The sequence below is a fragment of the Xenopus tropicalis genome, chromosome 5, assembly GCF_000004195.4.
Source record: "Xenopus tropicalis strain Nigerian chromosome 5, UCB_Xtro_10.0, whole genome shotgun sequence".
NCBI lineage: Eukaryota > Metazoa > Chordata > Amphibia > Anura > Pipidae > Xenopus > Xenopus tropicalis.
Genome location: NC_030681.2, coordinates 127,314,779 through 127,334,736, shown reverse-complemented (window position 1 = coordinate 127,334,736; position 19,958 = coordinate 127,314,779). Strand labels below are relative to the sequence as shown.

The window sequence follows — 19,958 nt, the reverse complement described above, 5'->3', positions numbered from 1 at the left end:
TAGCTAAAAAGGGTTTACAAGTAGAATGATACATCCAGATAGAACCCCTTTAATTTAATGTGGCAGAATTTATTCTTTATTAGTTCTATCTTTAGCCCCTGAGAAGCATTACAAAACCATACCTCAGGCCAATGAGTCTAACTAATCTGCAGCCCTAATAGAACACTCCAAAGGTTTATTGTGGTGCCTTTGCCTCATATTGTTAACAGACTTTTTTACCATCCGAATATTTTTTACAAAGCAATAAATATGAATTCCATTTAAAAAAAAAAAATGAAAAAATACCACCAAGTTCAGAGTAGAAACACTAGTTCCCTGGATCTGGATTCAATTTGGCTGGCATTTGTGTTAAATAGAAACAGTATAAGGATCTAAAGCTCCTTTCATGAGTTCATAGCAAATAATGTTATTTACTGACCCACATATTCCAAAAAACACACACGTGATGTTGGCAGCAAGGGAGGTGCTGCTTGTACTGAGTCCAGGAAGATACTTGTGTATTCAAACATGGGCTTGGAACTGCTCAGCCAATCAGACCAGTGACTCAGTCAGCCAAACAACCACAGGTGCTGGGTTCCCTCCTGGGATGAAACCCAGTTGTGTTATCCTTGTGATAAAACCAAGAAACAGTTTGTGTTTAGGCTAGTGCCATACCAGGCTGATTCGGCAGATAAACGCAGGTCGAGAATCAACGCAGTGTTTAAATCAGCCTAAACCTGTGACTGCACATGGAGCTGCTGTTTTGTGTCCCAGTGCAAGGAAATGGAGTAGATGTTGCCACCAAAATCAATACTCACATGTTTTTGTGCTGAAATCCGTTCTGTGTGCCTGTATCTGAGCCGGCACAGTATAGCATCTTAGGCCTGCAACGGTCCTGCAGCTATGAAGAATGGATCTAGCAAGGTCTAGTAATCAAACACAGCAGCTTTCTGTTCTGCCCCACCATGTACTATTTTCCTTGTTACCAGGTCTCTCCAGCCCCCTCTGTTCCCTATTGTTAGTACTGCAGTTATGCCTTTTATTTGGCCCTTGTCGCTTCCCATCCAATTGTGATGTGGCCCTCTAATGGTTGTAGTGCCAGGTGATATCATTACTAGCCTGATACTGTTTAAGGCTCTTTATCAAGGTGTTTGAGATGGGGTCAGAAGTCTTTCTTAGAAAAGGACAGCTGTAGTGGATAAGGAAAACATACCCCTACATCTGTATTGTAATTAACAGAATCACTTTATCCTATATGCTGCATTTTAATAATGAAAATAAGATGTTTAAACATTCCATTCAATCCTTATTAGATCCTTATTAGATTAAAGTCCTTTGGTTAGATCTATATATACCCCCACCCCCCACTTAAGATCTCTCTCAAAAATGACTTTGATGCAGGGCAAGGCAACAAAGCTGTGTGTGTGTGGGGGGGGGGGGGGTGTTCTTCCTCGAAATAAATTACAGGCATTCAGAAGAGATGTACAGTATGTGGTCATATGTATGCTTACTACTCGTGTTCTGGTCCCCATGTGATACAGTTGTTATTTAACCACATCTAGTGACTTTAATTTCATTAAAGGGGCCATATTCTGGTTTATGATCTGTTCAACCTATTGTAAAATCTTACACTATCAAGTCTGCTTAAACTGATTTTTGGGAATTGAAAGGACAGACATGATTGGCAAGCCTAGTAACAGGCCATGTTTGGTGGTTTGGGGGCAGAGTTAATAATAATTGCAGAATGGGAAACCCAGGACATGGACTAAGATTAAATTTGCCACCTTTATTTTCACATGAAAAACTCATTCCACATTCCATCAACATAATTTATGTAAGTTTTTTTGCAATATATCAGTTTTTTTAGCCTTGTTTTTACCACCTAACTCTCCAGAGGCCTCTGTGAAGGAAAGAGAGTGAAGGTGAGAGTCAGGGTTAAGTGCTGCTATGTGCATTAATAGGGAGGCAAGGAGTGCTAGTAAATTCTTAAGCAGATAACAGCAGAGAAAATGCAGCTGTGAGCTGTCAAGAGAATTCAAAATAAGACAAAAAAGCAAAGGATGGGATCAGGTGGAGGGGTAATAGGCAGCTACTGGGTCAGGTTAGAGGTTAAGGCAGAAAGTCAGTCCCATAGCAGACACATAGCAGACTGACCAGAAAGCAGAACAGGTGACAACTACAGAAAAACATTCATGCAAAGGATCCGTATCACCCCGGCAAGCAGGAGAAAAACCTTTAGAGTTCTTTGTCTGTGCATAGTCTCATTCTGTAAGGTGGCCCTGCTCACACGCATAGGTGAAAATATTTCAGGATATTGTGATGAAAGCATGTGCTTGGCTAAATGTCAAAGAAGATCTCTTGGCTATGTACCCCACCCTATGGGTAACTGATGCACATATCCTGGTGGGAGACAATACCCACCCTGTTGCTGGTGCCAACAAACACAACAGGTGTTCCTTTGCACCAAAATTTGTTGCAGTATGTTATGGTCCTTGGGTATCACCCCACCAGGACATTGACTTACTCAACTGAGTGACTGTTGCACTGCGCTCTCCACAGCTGGTACTGTTGCCCAGATGTACCTGCAGGAAGGTGATTCTGTCGCAGAGGTCCCCAACCTTTTTTACCCATGAGCCACAAAAAAAATTGGGGAGCAGCATAAGCTTTAAAAAAGTTCATATGGACTGAAAATGGATATTTGGTAGCCTATGTGGACTGGAAGCCTACAGAAGGTTCTGTTTGGCAGTACACCTGCAATCAAAACTTGCTTCCAAGCTAGGAACTCAAAAATTAGCACCTGCTTTGAGCACACTGGGAGCAACAACCAAGGGGTTAGCGAGCAACATGACGCTCATGAGCCACTGGTTAGGGATCACTGTTCTGTTGTACTGAGCTCCCTATCGGGGGTACTATTTGAAAAAGCTAGCCAAAGCCATTTATGTTGCAGAGAACTACCGACAGGAGGTGATGTTACATGGAGCTACACACAGGGCAGGGCACTACATATACTGTCTGCAGGGCATTCTGCTGCACTGAGCTACCCACTTACAAAGATGGTTTTACACTGAGCTGCAATAGATGTTATTAATGTTTGGAAATGAGAGCCAATCTCTGTACTGATTCTTTTTGCAGAAATGATTTGCATCTTAAGGTCAACTGAGCAGGTGGGCTGTTAATTTTACTTTATTGTCTGGGATGCTCCTCGCTCAAATGAAACAATAATACAATTCCTCTTATTGCAGCTCTCATGTAAAGACAGAAGAGGGCAGTCTTGTCTTTCATAATATCCAGCATAAATGATTGTTCTTCAAAAATTGCCTCTGCTAGATAAGGCTACTGCTAGCCAACATGCAGGCTTTCTGGCAATTTAGGGGTGATGGCAATAAAAATAAATTAAGGTTTAGAGACAGCTAATTGTCTATAAGATATATATACAGATATATAGATATCAAGACTAGCCAATCTGCCCAAAAAACATCTTAAAACGCCCCTGTATGTCCTTCTTAGATAAACATGTCCAAGCATGGGGGAAGCACTGTAAAATCAATATGATGGAATTTCACTGCACTGTAGTTGTTTTGGCTAAATCCTTCCCTGTGTTTCTTGCTGTATTTTTAATACCCATAAGCACTTACTATTCTGTTCCAAGTGCAGCTTCTCAAAGCTGTTAGTGGGACACTGGGTGATACAGTTCAGAAAACAGATTGGTCATCTCCGATATATATATATATATATATATATAGCCTCCTCAAATAGGTACAAATTCGTCTGCATTGCAAAGGGACCCCTCTTGTCTACATTTAACCTGGAATATAACCCTGGGTTGGTCTAACTTTTGATGGAGATCTCTGGGAGTTGTAGTTCAACCGCTAGAGGATCTCAGGTTGGACATCCCATTATGACGCTGCATTTCTGTTCTGTCTATAAAAAGGAGATGCCTCTGCAAGCCCCTGTACTCAGTTGCTGTGCACTTTCACAGTTCTTGTCTGCCCGTTTATACACCAGGGTATTGATGTCTAGAGGTCATTAAGAGAAGTGTCATCTCCTCCCCAATAAAATCCCTGTGCTGTGCCATTAAGGGGACATTATTTTCTTGTGAGCACAAGTGACATTGCAGTGCTCCTAAAGTGCTGCTATTTCAGCAGAGTGCTGTGTTCAGCAGAATCAGACAGGCCGATCGAGGTAAATTAGTGCACATTAGGAATCTGCTTCTCTCCAATCGATAAATATGCTCTTGAATGGTACAGTAAGCAGCGGATTGCAATGCCTGGGAGCACCGTGGCTGTGGAAAGGCTTAGTATGCCAGTGACTTTTTTTTATTATGTCGGAGAAGCAGTCCAGCAGCAGCAGCAAGTAAATGCTTGCTGGGGGGCAACTAAGTCCAAAAAAATTGTACAGTTATGGGATCTGTTATCCAGAAACCCGTTATCTAGAAAGCTCTATATTACGGGACAGCCATCTCCTACAGACTCCATATAAAATAAATAACTCAAATTCTTGAAAATGATTTCCTTTTTCTCTGTAATAATAAAACAGTACCTTGTACTTGATCCCAACTAAGATATCATTAATCTATATTGGAGGCAAAACTATCCTATTGGGTTTATTTAATGTTTAAATAATTTTTTAGTAGAAATAAAGCAAATGTATCCATATTACAGAAGGATCTCTTATCCATAAAACCCAGGCCCCACACATTCTGGATAACAGGTCTCATACCTGTAATGGACACTCAGCTCTGTGTTTTCTATTTTCACTGCTGTATCTATAATTAATGCTAGGAGATATAGCACATACATTTGCACTGCACAATATGTTGATTTGGCTTGCAGTAAAGAGATGTAACAGTATTTATGTCAAACTCATGGAACTGCATCAAAAACGATCTCAGTTTCCAGGGGTTGCAACCTGTAGCTCCTCAGCTGTTGCTATAATAGATTTCTGTTCCCAGGAGCAGTTGCTCCCTGCCAATAAATGAGAGATTGTAATCAACACATGCACATCTGGTAACTGGTTGCTATAGGTTAATAGAACTGGGGCCAACTTCTCACTTGTTATAACATAACCTTTATACCAAAGTGCTACTACTACTTATCTGACCAGGGGTAGCAACCCACAAGCGAATTTGGCAGGGCACATCCACCCCATTCATTTTCTTAAAAGCACATATTAATTTATTAATACAATTCAATGCCAAGCCAACTGCCCCATTACACAAGGCTGTTTTACTGAGTCCCATAATTCTAATAACCATAATTATCATTATATGAAGGGTACAAGTCATAAATTAGCCCTGTTTGTAAGGGGATGAAAAAAACATTTTTATTTTATTAATGTAAATAGTTAACTCTATATGCAGATTATCCAGCAGGTGGGTCTAAGGCCATCAGTGAGTCTTTATAAGGCTTATTTTGCTGAGGACCAAATTAAACCCAAAAAGATATAGTGCCTCACGGCCAAATAATATAAATCAAACTAATGAAGTAAAGTACAATAAAGTGAACGGCGGTGGTTATATTAGAAATGTTAAGCTGTACGCTAGCGGTAAATGTACCTAGATAATCTATTGGCCCGGGTGTATAAACCCCGGGCCCTCCACCAACCCAGATATCACCAAGGTAGAATACAGCAAATCATAAAGTAAATCTCACCAAAGTTGGTGCATGGCCCGGGTGCTTCAAGCCCTGAACCCGTAGCCTGGGGAGCAAAAAGTAGTCCAAAAACGAAAACGGCTTCAATCAGCACACCAAACGGCCAAGGTATCTAAAACATTAGCTTTTATTCATTTCCTTTTAAAAGGCATTTTAAAAGGAAATGAATAAAAACTAATGTTTTAGATACCTTGGCCGTTCGGTGTGCTGATTGAAGCCGTTTTTGTTTTTGGACTTATCTTGCTGAGGCACTTCCTTGTGCTCAGGCCCATTGGGGTGGTTGGTAGCTAGACTAGATAGTAAATATACATTAATGGAGGGCACTCACAAAAAAACCCAAAAGCAGTACCCCCATATAGGGCACCAAAAACAGTAATTTTAAATAGAATAAGGGTTTGCACACAAAAAATACAAGCACAGAGGTAGTATTAAAAGAATATAGTCCTTTATATAGTATACAAAAGATTTAACAGCAGCCAATTTTAATTACAAAATAACAAAAACTACATAGATAATATATACCACAAAAAGTGCATAAGCAAAAGAAGTCACACAGGTTAGCAGATACAATTGCCAAAGATGAGAATTACCCCAACGTTTCCGCAAAGAGCCTTTCTCAAGGATTATACTATATAAAGGACTATATTCTTTTAATACTACCACTGTGCTTGTACTTTTTGTGTGCAAACCCTTATTCTATTTAAAGCTAGACTAGATAGTGACAGTAATGGCAAGTGAGTTTATTCTAGGAGTGAAAGCTAGTGAGGACTAGCTAGAAAGGACAGCCTTTTGTCCCGACGAGGGGTAATTATAGAGAGGCAGAGCCCCTGAGGCGGTGTGCACCAGAAAGGAAACTGAGAGTTTAGGTGTAGGTTATTGTAAAGCCTACAGGTGAAGCTTGGCACTGTACATAGGATGGGGTAAGGATCCCTAGTCAGCAGGGAGCACCTGGAACGGCTAATGTGTGTTAGAGAGATGTGTGTTAGCAGATAGAGAGAACCTACAGAAGTATTGTTATACTTTGTCGGCAACCAGAGCCCGGTTTACTGTAAGTTGCCCTGCGAGAAGAGGCTGTTCATACAATGAACTTTACATGTTGGTTAAGTATTCATTATGGGGTTATAGTTTTCCTTTAAATGCTCACCTTCTTCACTCTGAGCACCCTAATTAAAGACTTAATCACATTGCCTGGATGGTGGCATACTTACTAATCATCTAACGGAATATCCTGGGCAACTGGTATATTACTTGTTCCACATAAGAAGTGAAACTGCTCCTGTGTATATTTATGAAATATAGATGCACCGTAGCTGTCAGTGATGGCAGTGGGAAAGGCGCTGAATGGTCGGTGGGGTTCAGGGCTTGGGGCTATTATCTCTGCATTAGCTGTTAGGGGGCAGATGTGCCTTTACCTCCCGTTGACCTCAGAAGGATGAATAATAGGACTGTCCTTGCCCAGTCTCAATTCACTGCAGGAGTAATTATAAGCCCAGAATTAACACCATTGATCCTAACAGGATGTTTTATGTGGACTGAAAGGGCCAGGCTTACCACATAGCTACGCTGAGCAGGTCCTTCCCCTTCTTTCCAAAATTGATTTTACTCTTTTGTTGCCGCAGTGCCATAAATTGTGGGAGTCCTTAACTCTCTTCTCTGTGTCTCAGCATAGAACAAGTGGCAATTTCTGTCTTCTAATGTGCAGCAGCATGGCATTCAGTTTAATTTTCTATTTACTGCCACTTAAAGGGCAGTATTATTGCGCCCAGACTGAGATCCAATTGTGCTGTCACCTCATATACAGTAATACTGTATGGAAATGGGGATTCTATTGTTCTTTCACCCAGAGTACAATAATACTGCTTGGAGACTAAGATTCTATTGTTCCATCACCTAATGTACAGTAATATAGAAGGAAGATTGAAATTCTATTATATTGTTCCTAATCTACAGTACTATTACTTAGAGTTAGATTCTATTGTACCATCAACTAATGTTTAGTTATATTGCACAGAGATTGTGATCTGGTTGTACTGTGAACCAATGTAGATAAGATTCTATGTACTGTCACCTAGTGTACAGTAATACTGCTTGGAGATTAAAATTCTGTTGTAATGGGACAGTAACATTGAATGAAGGTTGAGATTCTGTTGTGCTCTCACCTAATGTACAGTACTACTGCATGTAGATTGAGCTTCTGTTGCACTCTATTCAATTGCACTCTGTTTAATTGTCAGTTTAAGTAGAATAGCATTACAAAACAACTGAGATTGTATTGTACTGTCACCTATATATTACATGAAGAATTATGTTTTTATTGTACTGTCACAGAATATACAGTAGTACTGCTTAGAGATTGGGACAGTACTGTCACCAAATATACAATAATTTAGTAATGTATAGAGATTGAGACAGTACTGTCACCAAATATACAGTGATACAGTAATATTGCATAGAGATTGGGGCTGTACTGCCTCCCAGTTTATGGTACCACCGGGCAGAGACTAAGATTTTGTTGTTGCAGTCACCTAATATTTAGTATTGTGTACATTCTGGTATCCTACCATGCCTCCTCCATATACTAAATACATATACCCTTGGGAAGAATGACTGAGTGAGCCTATAGGGTTAATCTCTTACACTTAAACACATTTTAATTTTTCTGTTTTGCAGTTATACAAACATAGTTGTCTCCAGTGAGTTCAAAGCTCAAGCAAACAACCCTGAAGTGAAAGTCAGGGGGCGAAATGTTCTCATCACCAATGTAATCAACAGGCTGAATCATTTTATACAGGTAAGAGATCACTATCATCATCATCTTTCATTTTACCAAAAAGTGCATTTATCACCTCAATGTATCAATCAGAGTGTCTCATTAAAGTTCCTTTCCCAGCAAATGAGACGCGCCCAGTGCTTCTGTAATGTAATGTAATGACTGAGCAGATCCAAGTAGTTCGCCAGCTTTTGATAAGTTCCTTATTGCAGCTCAGGGTTCCTAACTAAACAATATAAAGCCAGCATAATAGAACCATTCACCGGAAACAGGATATCTATTAGAAAATCTGTCACCCAATGCAAGCAGTGTGGCAGCTCCAGATCATATAATTAAAAGGAGAAAAGCTAAGAAGGTAGGTTATTGGGCATAGTAAGCTGTACTTTACATTTCAAAGACTGTTCACACCTTTTAATCCCAGCATTGTTCACCCCCTGCATTGTTCACACCTCAGGCTCTTATCACCCACATTGTTCCCCTGTTCACACCTCAGAGGCAGCATTTTGTCACTGTATGCTGTCTGTGTGTGCCATACACACAGGCAGCACAGGGCAGAGAGAGAGTATGGCACACACAGGCAGGGTAGGGCAGGCAGAGTATGTGCCATACTCTGCCTGCTCTATGCTGCCTGTGTGTCCCATGCTCTGCCTGCCCTGTGTTGCCTGTGTATGCCATACTCTGCCTGCCCTACCGTGCCTGTGTGTGCCATACTCTACCTGCCCTATGCTGCCTGTGGGAGGTGAACCTGGCAGGGGTTTATTCTGGGAGTTTGTTAGCAGTTGGAAATAGCCATTAAATGGTCCCTAAGATGTGTAATTATGTGCTGGGGGTTGCTGTGCTATCCACAGGGGAGGAGGAGGCATATGGATTTAAGGGTATATCTTAATATGACATAACATAGTTCTTTCACATATGAATGAAGGGGGATATCTCTACAGTGAGCACCAACCATTTGGGTTTTTGCTGCGCTACCACCATTAATGTGGGCATAGTCTTAAAAGCTCTTGTGATAAGATGGGTGTGGTTTCAAGTGGGTGTGGTTTAAAAAGGGGAGTGGTTAAACTGGCTTCGATTATTGGCCCTCTACCTTGTTGGCCAGAAAAATTACCGCCCTTGGTACCACAGAAGTTGGACAGCGCTAAGGTAGTGGATCCAACAGGTTAAAATTGTTGATCCGGCTTGGCTTTATAGACCTGGCAGGTTACTGTTTTATGCCTAATAGGTGGTCAACCCCAGAGTTTGGGAACCCAAAACTCTTTTGTATTAGTGCCAGTTACCATCCAGCACCCTGTAGGGCCCACATTTGCATGGCAGATATCAGATAATTCATATAGAATGAAGTAGTTTTATTTATTTGAGTGGCAGTAAATGTGTCAAATGTAATTAATGTCATTTGGGGCTGCATATTCACAAACATGACTGTATTCACCAAGAATCATTTTATAGGTGGGTGCTGGACAGAAAGATATAATCTATACATTAATATACGTTACTAGTCTTTGTCACCACTTAGATGCTTCAGAGAGCAGAGATATACAACTCGACAGCTCCCCATTTGCCACCTTCCTTCTCAAGACTCTGGATGAACAATCTTATTTCCTAAGCAGCTCCAACTCCATCACTCAGCTAGGCCCTAACAAGCTGAATTCCTAGGGGACCCACTGATTCCAATGACAGACTGCCTAAGGTCCCTACATGAGCTGCCTGTTTATTCCCAGACAGAATACTGATTCATGCCTCAATGTTTTCCTCCTTAATGACATAAATAGCTCAGACTGTTTGATCATAATTTATACAAGTATCTTGTGAAACATCAAAGCTTGAGAAGTCTGACTCACCTTCCCTGGTGATTTCACTCCCCAGATTTATTGCCAATGTCTCTGCACTATCAATACTTCTAAGCCTCTTCTGTACCGGGACCTTATTTAACCATATGATCATTGCTATATCATGTAGGTCTCTGCCACATTATATTCAAATACATGAACAGCAGGAGATAAGGCTGCTTTCTGAATGTCACGATCATGGGGCCACTGGTTGTAGAATTTGGAGTAGAGACCTAGGAGGGAACTGAGTTGGGAAAGAATCAGGCAGGTGTAAAGCAAACAGGATAACACTTTTTAAGTCACATAAAGAATAATTACTGTCTCAAGCAGGGTATATAGTGAATAATGTACCCCCTATTGTAAAATATAAGGATATAAGTCACAAAAGAGTTCTATGACCATATAAAGGGATGAGACTGAAAACTTTTATACAGGTCATGGAACTACAAGGTGGTTTGTAATATTCTCTATTTTATAACAGGGGGTAAATGATTTATTATAATACACAGGAAGTCATATGTTAGGAATGACATCACTGAGCACTGATTATAACTGATGATATCACTAAGCACCATTTATAAAAATATAATTTACAGTATATTTGTGGCTTTTGTTTATTATACTGCAATTAGGCTCACAGGTAGACAGGGTAACGTTCAAGGTTTAGCACACATGGGGTTAAGAGTACAAAGTCCAATATCCAGACAGTAGTTTAGTGTAAGCATACAGGCAGTGCCAGGACAGGGCAAGGTAATTACCAGGTTGCTCACAAGTAGCAGGAAGGCCTACAAGGGGCAGAGCAAACAGAAGAAAGTATACTCACCAACTGGCCAAGTCCATTGGCTTTACTGGTGCCTTAAAGATTTATTTGTGTGCCATTTGGCACACTGATGCCATTTCCAGAAATACCTGCAAGATCCCCGTTGTCTACCAGGCATGAACTGGTTCTTGGCACATTGACACTGATGTCGCTAAGTTTCCCCAGCTCAGTGGCATCATTGCTGGACTAGCGTGACCACTACTCTGAAATCCTTTCTACTCTTTTTATATGGAAAAGCTTATTTCTTCTTCTGAAGGACATCCCTTGGTAGTTCCCCACTTATTTCCCCAACTTTGGGCTGGCAAATTCTGGGGGGCATGGATAGTGGAGTGAGGCCCAGCTAGAGTCTGTAAGGGTCAGAATTCATATTTGTTCTACAAGATACTTCTGGATGCCTAGCTTAAAAAGGTTGTGGTGGACTCAACACTTGTTTGCTTTGGTAGATATTATTATTTTGTGGCTTTGAGACTTGGTCAAATGGTCTTCCTAAACTGGTGATTGAATCTAAACTAGGTTTCAAATTGCCCTTTCTAATTCAGAAAATAGATTTTGAAGTAATAAAATAAAGTTATATTCTCTAATTAAGTTATATGTCTAATTAATTTCTTTGATTTTAATGGATAGTATTCATCAAGCCACAGTACAGAAGATATATAAATACTGCTAATATACTGTATAATTGGTGTCTAGGACAAGACTGTAGAAATGTAATAAGTGACACAAACACTAATGAAGGGTTCTTTGCAAAGCTATTCCCTGTTTATCAGTGTTTAGCACCTTATTGGCTTTTCCAAGATTATACAATAAATATATACAGCGTCCTTATAGCTGCTTGTCTGACTCATGAAAACAAATCTGTACTTTAATGTGCAAAGCCTACTCACTGTTGAGAAATGAAATGCGAGAAAAAAAATTTCAGAACCAGAGACCTAAATGCAGGATCCAGCCTTTGCTTTGTTCCACAATGGGCTGTCTGAATCCACTCTGTTGGGGATTGGAATCTGTTGGGCTCATATACACTGGATTGTATATGAGCGCAGAATTGTAACCCTTAAGGTGGCCATACACAGGCCGATTCTAGCTGCTGATATCAGTCCCTTAGACTGTTTCGGTATCTTATCGGCCAGTGTATGGGCACTAACAACGGGCCTGCGCGACCGACCTGCATCTGCGCTGAAATCGGGCAGATATCGATCCGGCAGGTTTAAAAATTAGTCGGATCGGGGACCACATGAACTCGTTGATGCGGTCACCGAATCGACGGAAGCCTATACCTGTCGTTCTAATTCGATCGCCAAGCAAACGGATCTTAGCGTGTATGATCCCCAACCTTTAGATCCCCAACCTTTTTTTACTCATGAGACACACTCAGATGTAAAAAGTGTTGGTGAGCCTAACAAGCATCAAGAAAGTTCTTTGGGGATGACACATAAGGACTGTGATTGGCTATTTAATAGCCCCAATTGGGACTGCAGGATGCTCTGCTTGGTGCTTTGTGCTTTAAAATCTTGCCTCTAAGCCAGAGTTTTAAAACATAAGCACCTTTATTGAGGCCACTGGGAACAGCATCAAAGCGGGTGGTGAGCCACATGTTGCTCACAAGCCACTGGTTGGGGATCACTGCCTTAGATATTATAGAGGAAAATGAGTAATGTTGTTCCTGTGCATTTTTTATGCCTTCTAATTTAAGGGCATGGAACTTCAAGTTAATGACTTCCTTGCAGATTAGCCTGGGTATCCCCCTTCCCCCAGAAACAGAGTATGGATATTAGATTTCATCTCCACCGTCAGCAATGACATAAACACACAGCAGAGCTGACCTGTTGTGCTTCTTATAGGGATAATTGTTGCAACCCATCTTCATTTGTCCTATTATATGTCCAGCAATCTCTGAAGGAGTGGTACTGTTGCACAGATAAGTGAACTTGGCTCTTTGGCTCTTCAGCTGTTGAATGATAACCATCAGCCTTACAGATAAGCCTTTGGCTGTTGGGGGGTGCAGGGAGTTGTATGTCAGTAAGAGCTAGTGGGCTCATGATTAAGCACGCCTGTCAGAGATGGCCGGCCAGCTGGGCAGTACTTGATCAGTTCCATCTCTTGCTGCTGGTTATAGGGTTTTTGTGCCTCATTCCCTGTGAGATTGCATCTCTGTCTCTCTACATCCAGTATGGGATGTGCTGTGGCTTGTAACAGATTCCTCCCAATGTTTGCTCTGTTATTTGCTGTCAAGTGAAAGCCTTACTTGAGAATGACACTTTTTTTATTCTAATAATGGACAGAAAATCTCAGTCTCTACATGTCGGATTCAGTTGTTAGTTCTTCATGCATGACTGGCTCTCAGTCACTCCTGGCTGCCCCACTGTTTGTTTTGTGAGCATAATAGCTGGATTAAATCAGATTTGAATACCAAGAAGAGCCTCTCTGGCAACAAACCATAACTTAACATCATACAAACAGGACAGAACAGCGCATAGGGATTTACATATGTCTCCATGTCTGAGATGAGATTCTAATAAACCATGATCTATTACATGAAAAATGCTCCACAGGCTACAAATATGGGTGTAATATTTGCACTAACACCGTGGTTTACTTTAGCCTATAAAATATTCTATTAAAATGGAAATTGAGGAGCAAAACTTGTTCATTCCCCATATTTTTGTGTTCAGATGAGGAGAGATTCTTTTCACTCCAAATGTATTGTAGAACCAGTTCCTGCATGATTAAAGGTCCCCATACACGGGCCGTGTAGGGGCAGAAACAAGGGGCCTGCCCGACCGATATCTGGCCTGAAATCGGCCCCCAGGGCCAAACGATCGAATTATAGCCTACACGCTCCCCGATATCGCCCACCCGTAGGTGGGGATATCGGGTGAAGATCGCCAAGCGAGCGGATCTCAACATGTATGGGGACCTTTGAACATTGATGGGCCTCACAAAGTAAAACCAGCCAGTAGTCGGAATATAATTAGTACCTATCCTAGCTCTAATCTGAAATCCAGTGGGTTTTGGCTAATTTTTTCAGATCAGGTTTTGCAGTTCATTAGCCAGGGCACTAGTTGAGGGCCCAGTCCTAAAGGAAAACCTATAGGAAAACAATATCTTGGACAGCAAATACATATTCACCTCAAGTCTTAACCTAATTGACCTTTAGGAAGGGCTTTCAGATGTATCTATACCAGTCTTTGTTCCTCTTTCTTAAAAAAAAACCCAAAGACCTGACCTGTTAAATTATTCTACCCAACTGCAGTGCCATTATAGCAAGTCACATATTGTTTAGACTGACTTTGGTGCGTGTCCATATATTACAAAGTAATCTGACTGTTAACATGGAGCTGCAGGTTAGTACAACAAAGATACCAGGCCTCAAAAAAGCTGTGAAGCCTGGCATAACTGAGTAAGGATCTGTGGTCACTGGATATGCCCTTTAAAATATACTGCCATTATTTGTGGCTTTTCTTGTCCTTTAAGTAATACATGACATATGTTAAATAGAAACATTATCCTGTAATGCTGCAAGTGCAGACTAAGGAACCATTTACCCGTTCTACTCTCCCTTGCAGACAGAATTTAGGAGCAAGGCACAAACTGATTCAGTCATTATATAGTTTGATACATTATAGCTCAATTGCCAGGCAATGCATTCTACCCATTTATCACCTCCAAAAATATAGCACATTACTTTGCTTTGTACCAGTGTGTGCAGTTACATTTATCAAGCTGGCCACACACATGGGGCCTTCAATGGCGCCCAATCAAAATCTTTCAACCCGCCCGATCGGCGAGTCGACCAATATCAGTAGCCTTCTGCAATATCTGTCGCCTCGCCGAGTTGCCATACATGCACAGAATATCATACGAAACAAGGTTTCGTACTATATTATTGGTGCGTGTATGGCCAGCTTTATAGTAGTATCCTATCCCGGTTTCGTCAAGGCAAACATCATAGCAATTTTACATACAATTAAACATTGTATTATATCTATTGGGAATATATCACACATTGGGCCAGATTAAAGTTATCTAATGGTTATCACGTGAAAATTTATGGACAAGATTCAATTCGAGGAGAAAAAACTTTTTTCCTACATCAGTTCCAATTTTTTTCATAAACTTTAATAGGATTTTTATGTTATGAAGAGTGAGATAAGTTTTTTTAATTATATTGCATATCATCCATGAGTTTTCATGTAATGTACCTTTTTCTCACTAAATTGAATTTGGCCCATTGGCTTTACAGTTGGAATAACAAATAGACCATTTAAAGCTATGCCACACAAGGAACAGAAGCTTAAGCTACATTGTTAGGGTGTTGGGACAAGTCGTTAATTAATGTGTTACACATAATGGAGTGTCTAATGATGAAAGACGGCTTTGGGAGGGTATTCCAGGGATTCTTGCTGGAGGGCACATCAACCATTGTTTCTGGGACCTGTCAAGCTTAATATATTTGTTAATGATATTGCTACTGGACTTGAAGGTAAGGCATTTATATCTGAAGGGCATACCGGTCACTGTTTTAGGGATTCTCCACTCACCATCTTGTGACCTAATATCCCTAAATCTCCCTGTCCCTCCGGCACCAACATTTGCATTGTAGATCAAGGACCCAACCTGCATGAAAAGTCCATTGAAATCCCTAGCATTATATAAGAATGAACATAATCACAGGCAGCAAAATAAACTATCCAAACAGTGTAAGCCAAATTAACTTTTTTTTAAAAAAAAAATCAGTACTGTAAAAAGTTGGGTTCTTACATATAAATCCGTATAGTGCAAAAAATCATTTAATGAAGCATGCCTTTATGAAACTTAGGGGCACATTCATCAAAGTACGACAGGTCCAAATACAAAAAAATCGTATTTTTTTTAAAGGTTACAACTTTTGTGTATTGTCTGCGACTTTTTCATACATTTGTGCGACTTTTTCGTACTTTGCGACAAAAAGCTCGACAAAATCGTATTGTCGCAACGAGTACGAAAGTTTCTGATTCATTCAAGCTTCGGTATCGTGACTTTCCTTGGGCCAGGTTGGAGCTGCAGAGTGCCATTGAGCCCTATGGGAGACTTTCCTTGGGCCAGGTTGTAGCTGCAGAGTGCCATTGAGCCCTATGGGAGACTTTCCTTGGGCCGGGTTGGAGCTGCAGAGTGCCATTGAGCCCTATGGGAGACTTTCCTTGGGCCAGGTTGGAGCTATAGAGTGCCATTGAGCCCTATGGGAGACTTTCCTTGGGCCAGGTTGGAGCTGCAGAGTGCCATTGAGCCCTATGGGAGACTTTCCTTGGGCCAGGTTGGAGCTATAGAGTGCCATTGAGCCCTATGGGAGACTTTCCTTGGGCCAGGTTGGAGCTGCAGAGTGCCATTGAGCCCTATGGGAGGCTTTCCTTGGGCCGGGTTGGAGCTGCAGAGTGCCATTGAGCCCTATGGGAGACTTTCCTTGGGCCAGGTTGGAGCTGCAGAGTGCCATTGAGCCCTATGGGAGACTTTCCTTGGGCCAGGTTGGAGCTGCAGAGTGCCATTGAGCCCTATGGGAGACTTTCCTTGGGCCAGGTTGGAGCTGCAAAGTGCCATTGAGCCCTATGGGAGACTTTCCTTGGGCCGGGTTGGAGCTGCAGAGTGCAATTGATTCCTATGGGAGGCTTCCAAAACCATGCATATTAGGATCAAAGAGGGAAAGGTTTTCCCTGCAGTTTATGATCGTTCAGATATGAAAAAACTGTACTTTTCAGACATCATACGATAAGATACGATTTTTTCGTATTTCAAGATATAAATTTTTCGTACTATTTAATACGATTTTTTTGTATCGTGCTTTTTAAAGGTACGAAAATAGTACTTTGATAAATCTGCCCCATATTGTTTCAAACAGTTCACACACTATGTAATGTACATACTGTAGATTTATTCAAATATTGGCAACTGCACATTATTTTAGGGGCCATAACTCCCTTCTTCTTGCTGTTGTTGTCATTCATCTCCAGTGACTGTCAAGGGTGAAGCCCGCATCAAGGAACCGATGTGGTCCTTGCCCCAATGGGATTTAAACCTTTCTGATCGATATCTGCCTAATTCGGCCAGATATCGGTTGGTGGTCCCTATACACAGGCAGATAAGTTGCCGACTCGTTCTAAAGGGGGCGAATCACATAGTGGCATAGTGCATGAGGATCTACTAAAAGAGGAGCTGCTTGAAAGGAACCAAATTAGATAGACAGCTTGACTGGAACATGCCAGATTTCTCAGCAAAGTATGGCAAGCTGTTGGAACATGGCCTTACCTTTTTGTATTCTATTTTTAGCTGAATTTGCAAGATTTAGCATGCGGCACATGTTCTTTTTATAAAACAAGATGAATTTGCAGTAGAGAAGCAAAATCTATTTTCTTCTCATGTGAGAGAAAGAATAATCAGTTTGCTGCTGTGCACATTGATAGAGGGCTTATGCAGAAGGGAATAGTGCAGTGAGCACAGCATGGGCTCATATATCACACTTACTGTGCCTCACTGCTGTACCACCTCTCCGGCTTAGAAATATCTGCACTTTTGGGATTTGGGGAGGTAGGGACAAAACGGTCACCCCCAAACTTCCTTCTTCTCAAAAATATTGGGCCATCTTTATCCTGCTTGCCTTGGTACCCATTTACTGCTCCCTCCTTCGGGATGGTTTTAAGATGTAGCAAATAAAGCTTAATAAACAAAAAGGAATAAAGGTGGCTCAGTTTACACATTCTAAATAGGTTATCTCAGGGCAAAATATGTGACTGCATATTATGGGGCCTATTTATTATGCTCTGTAAAATGAAGTTCGTCAAAAAAACAATGTAAAAATCGGTGTAAAATAAATGAAGACATTCGCCGTCACGTTCGCCGTCTAAACGCCAGATTTTACGCCATTATTTTACGTAAGTACTATTAGTGCCCACATTGGTCATTCCCATGCAAATTGTATATGTATTAACACTGGTAAATGAGTGGCATATTGTTCCAACTACTAATGCAGTGCAATGTTTGATGATGGGCAGAACTTTACATGTAGTCTCAGAAGTTTGGAATCTATAGGCTGAACTGTATGTTAAGTGAGTTTTTTTTCTCTACAAAAAGTACATTGTCCCTAAATATCTTGGATTTGAAAGAGGTTCTTCAGCTCCCAGCTGACAGAAAATATATAAAGATCTTTGGTGTATTTTCTGATCTAAAGTCTGGTATCATCTGTTTACAAAGTGCTCTTGTGTTCTCCCTTGTGTACTTGCACCCAGATGCTAAAACACAAAGACAAGACATTGTTTCCTGAGATAACTTCTATATACTTCTTACTCTGTCGGTCACTTTGAACCTAATACTTCAGACCGTCTGATGTCATGTATTGGGTGTCTGCTTGAAATACTTTTAAACTGTGGTCATGCAATATTCAGTTTTAACATTCCATATAGTCTTAACCATTGCAGTGCAATATATTTAAAGGAAATGATCTAGTATTGGGTTTTTTTTTTGCTGCTGGCACTCAAACTGGCTATACACAGTGCAAAGTGGTCAGGAAGTTTGGCCATTTTTGACCAGGTAGTTCTCCCATGGTCCTGCATGTCTACACTCAGAAAGCTTCAATGTCCACGTAGGCATTGAGCGATTTGCTCAATTATGTCAGACAGGGCATTGGGCATTTTGGCCGGCACTGTTAGCTGCCAGAGGGCAGCAGTGGTCATTAAACCATCTTTTAGACTAAAAAAGTATGAATGAGTTTGTGAGCATTAATATTTATGGATGCGTATGCCAGCGTCAATGCATGTGTGTTGGTGAGGATGTTTTCCTATGAAGTGTGCTAGGGTTTAGGGCTCTCAGTTTGACATGAACATTGCCTTGATTTGAACCATTAAGCACATTGGTGCTTAGTAAGTAAACATGGATGCCGGCTTTCTTTTTGCAGTCCGTGTCATTAAGTTTCTTTTCAAGAAAGATTTACCATCCCAGGTTTTTAAGAGCAACTAAATGTACACAAGATGTGACCAGAAAGCAATGTCTTCTCTAACATTGTAAGCGTAAAGGCACTGTAAGATGCCCATGGCACTGTATTCTGCTTTTTAGTGAAGGACCCACCCAGCTGCTAGGCGTACCTGAATGCTATTTTTATAGCATCCATAATATTGGCAGCTATGCAGAAGTGGTGATAATAATTATTCTCAGAGTAAAGTGTGAAATTGACAGCTATGGAAAGCACCAGATGTAAGACAGCGCACAGAATGAGGCCAGCAGCTATTGCTAATTATCCTCATTAGTTCTCCGTGGTGGATGAAAACTTATGGTGTTCAGGAGGCCTCTGGGCACCACACCTTGTATCGTGAGACAATTTGAAAGCTAATGACATATGCGAGATATAACCCAGGGCTTTAGTGAAGGTGCATCATGCCTGAGAGTGTTGCACAGTGATAATAAGGAGGCTGTGCCCTTTGCTTTTGATGAACAGGGTGTAAATATTCCTGGCACAAGCAGAACAGTGTTTGTCTCCTGGCCTGAAATTTAAGTTTGATGAGATATTAGAAGGCATTAGAGCAACCAAAGGGTGGATTACAAGATGATGTAGAAGATAACATGAGATGATGTGGCATGATGGAATGCTGTAAACCAAGATGGTGTATCATGGTTAAGATTCTATGAATAAGATCAGTGTTTCACTAGGTAAAAAGGTGCCTTGCATTTCAGCTGGAATTGACTGTGTTGGATAAACTGTTGTTTTTGTGACCAGCTCTACATGGCATCAGACCATGGGAGGGCTCCTACATGATTGCATTAGAAAGGAGAATCTGTCTGGACATCACCGTGCAGTCATTGGCTAACTTTAGACACTCAACATTCTGGTGTGTAGTAGGAAAAAAATGGCTTGTATGTGAGTAATAAAGACTAAACTGTAATGATTGTAAAGG

General features: G+C 41.0%; 1 protein-coding gene across 2 annotated transcripts in view; it reads left to right on the top strand.

Moving 5' to 3' along the window:
• gpc5 (glypican 5) overlaps positions 1–19,958 on the top strand; it is an 85,370-nt gene that overhangs the window by 29,399 nt on the left and 36,013 nt on the right. For both annotated transcript variants that reach the window (XM_004917804.4, XM_002933375.5), the window contains one exon: positions 8,301–8,421. In XM_004917804.4, the coding sequence (XP_004917861.1) occupies positions 8,301–8,421 (121 nt within the window). The remainder of the gene's footprint in view (positions 1–8,300; positions 8,422–19,958) is intronic.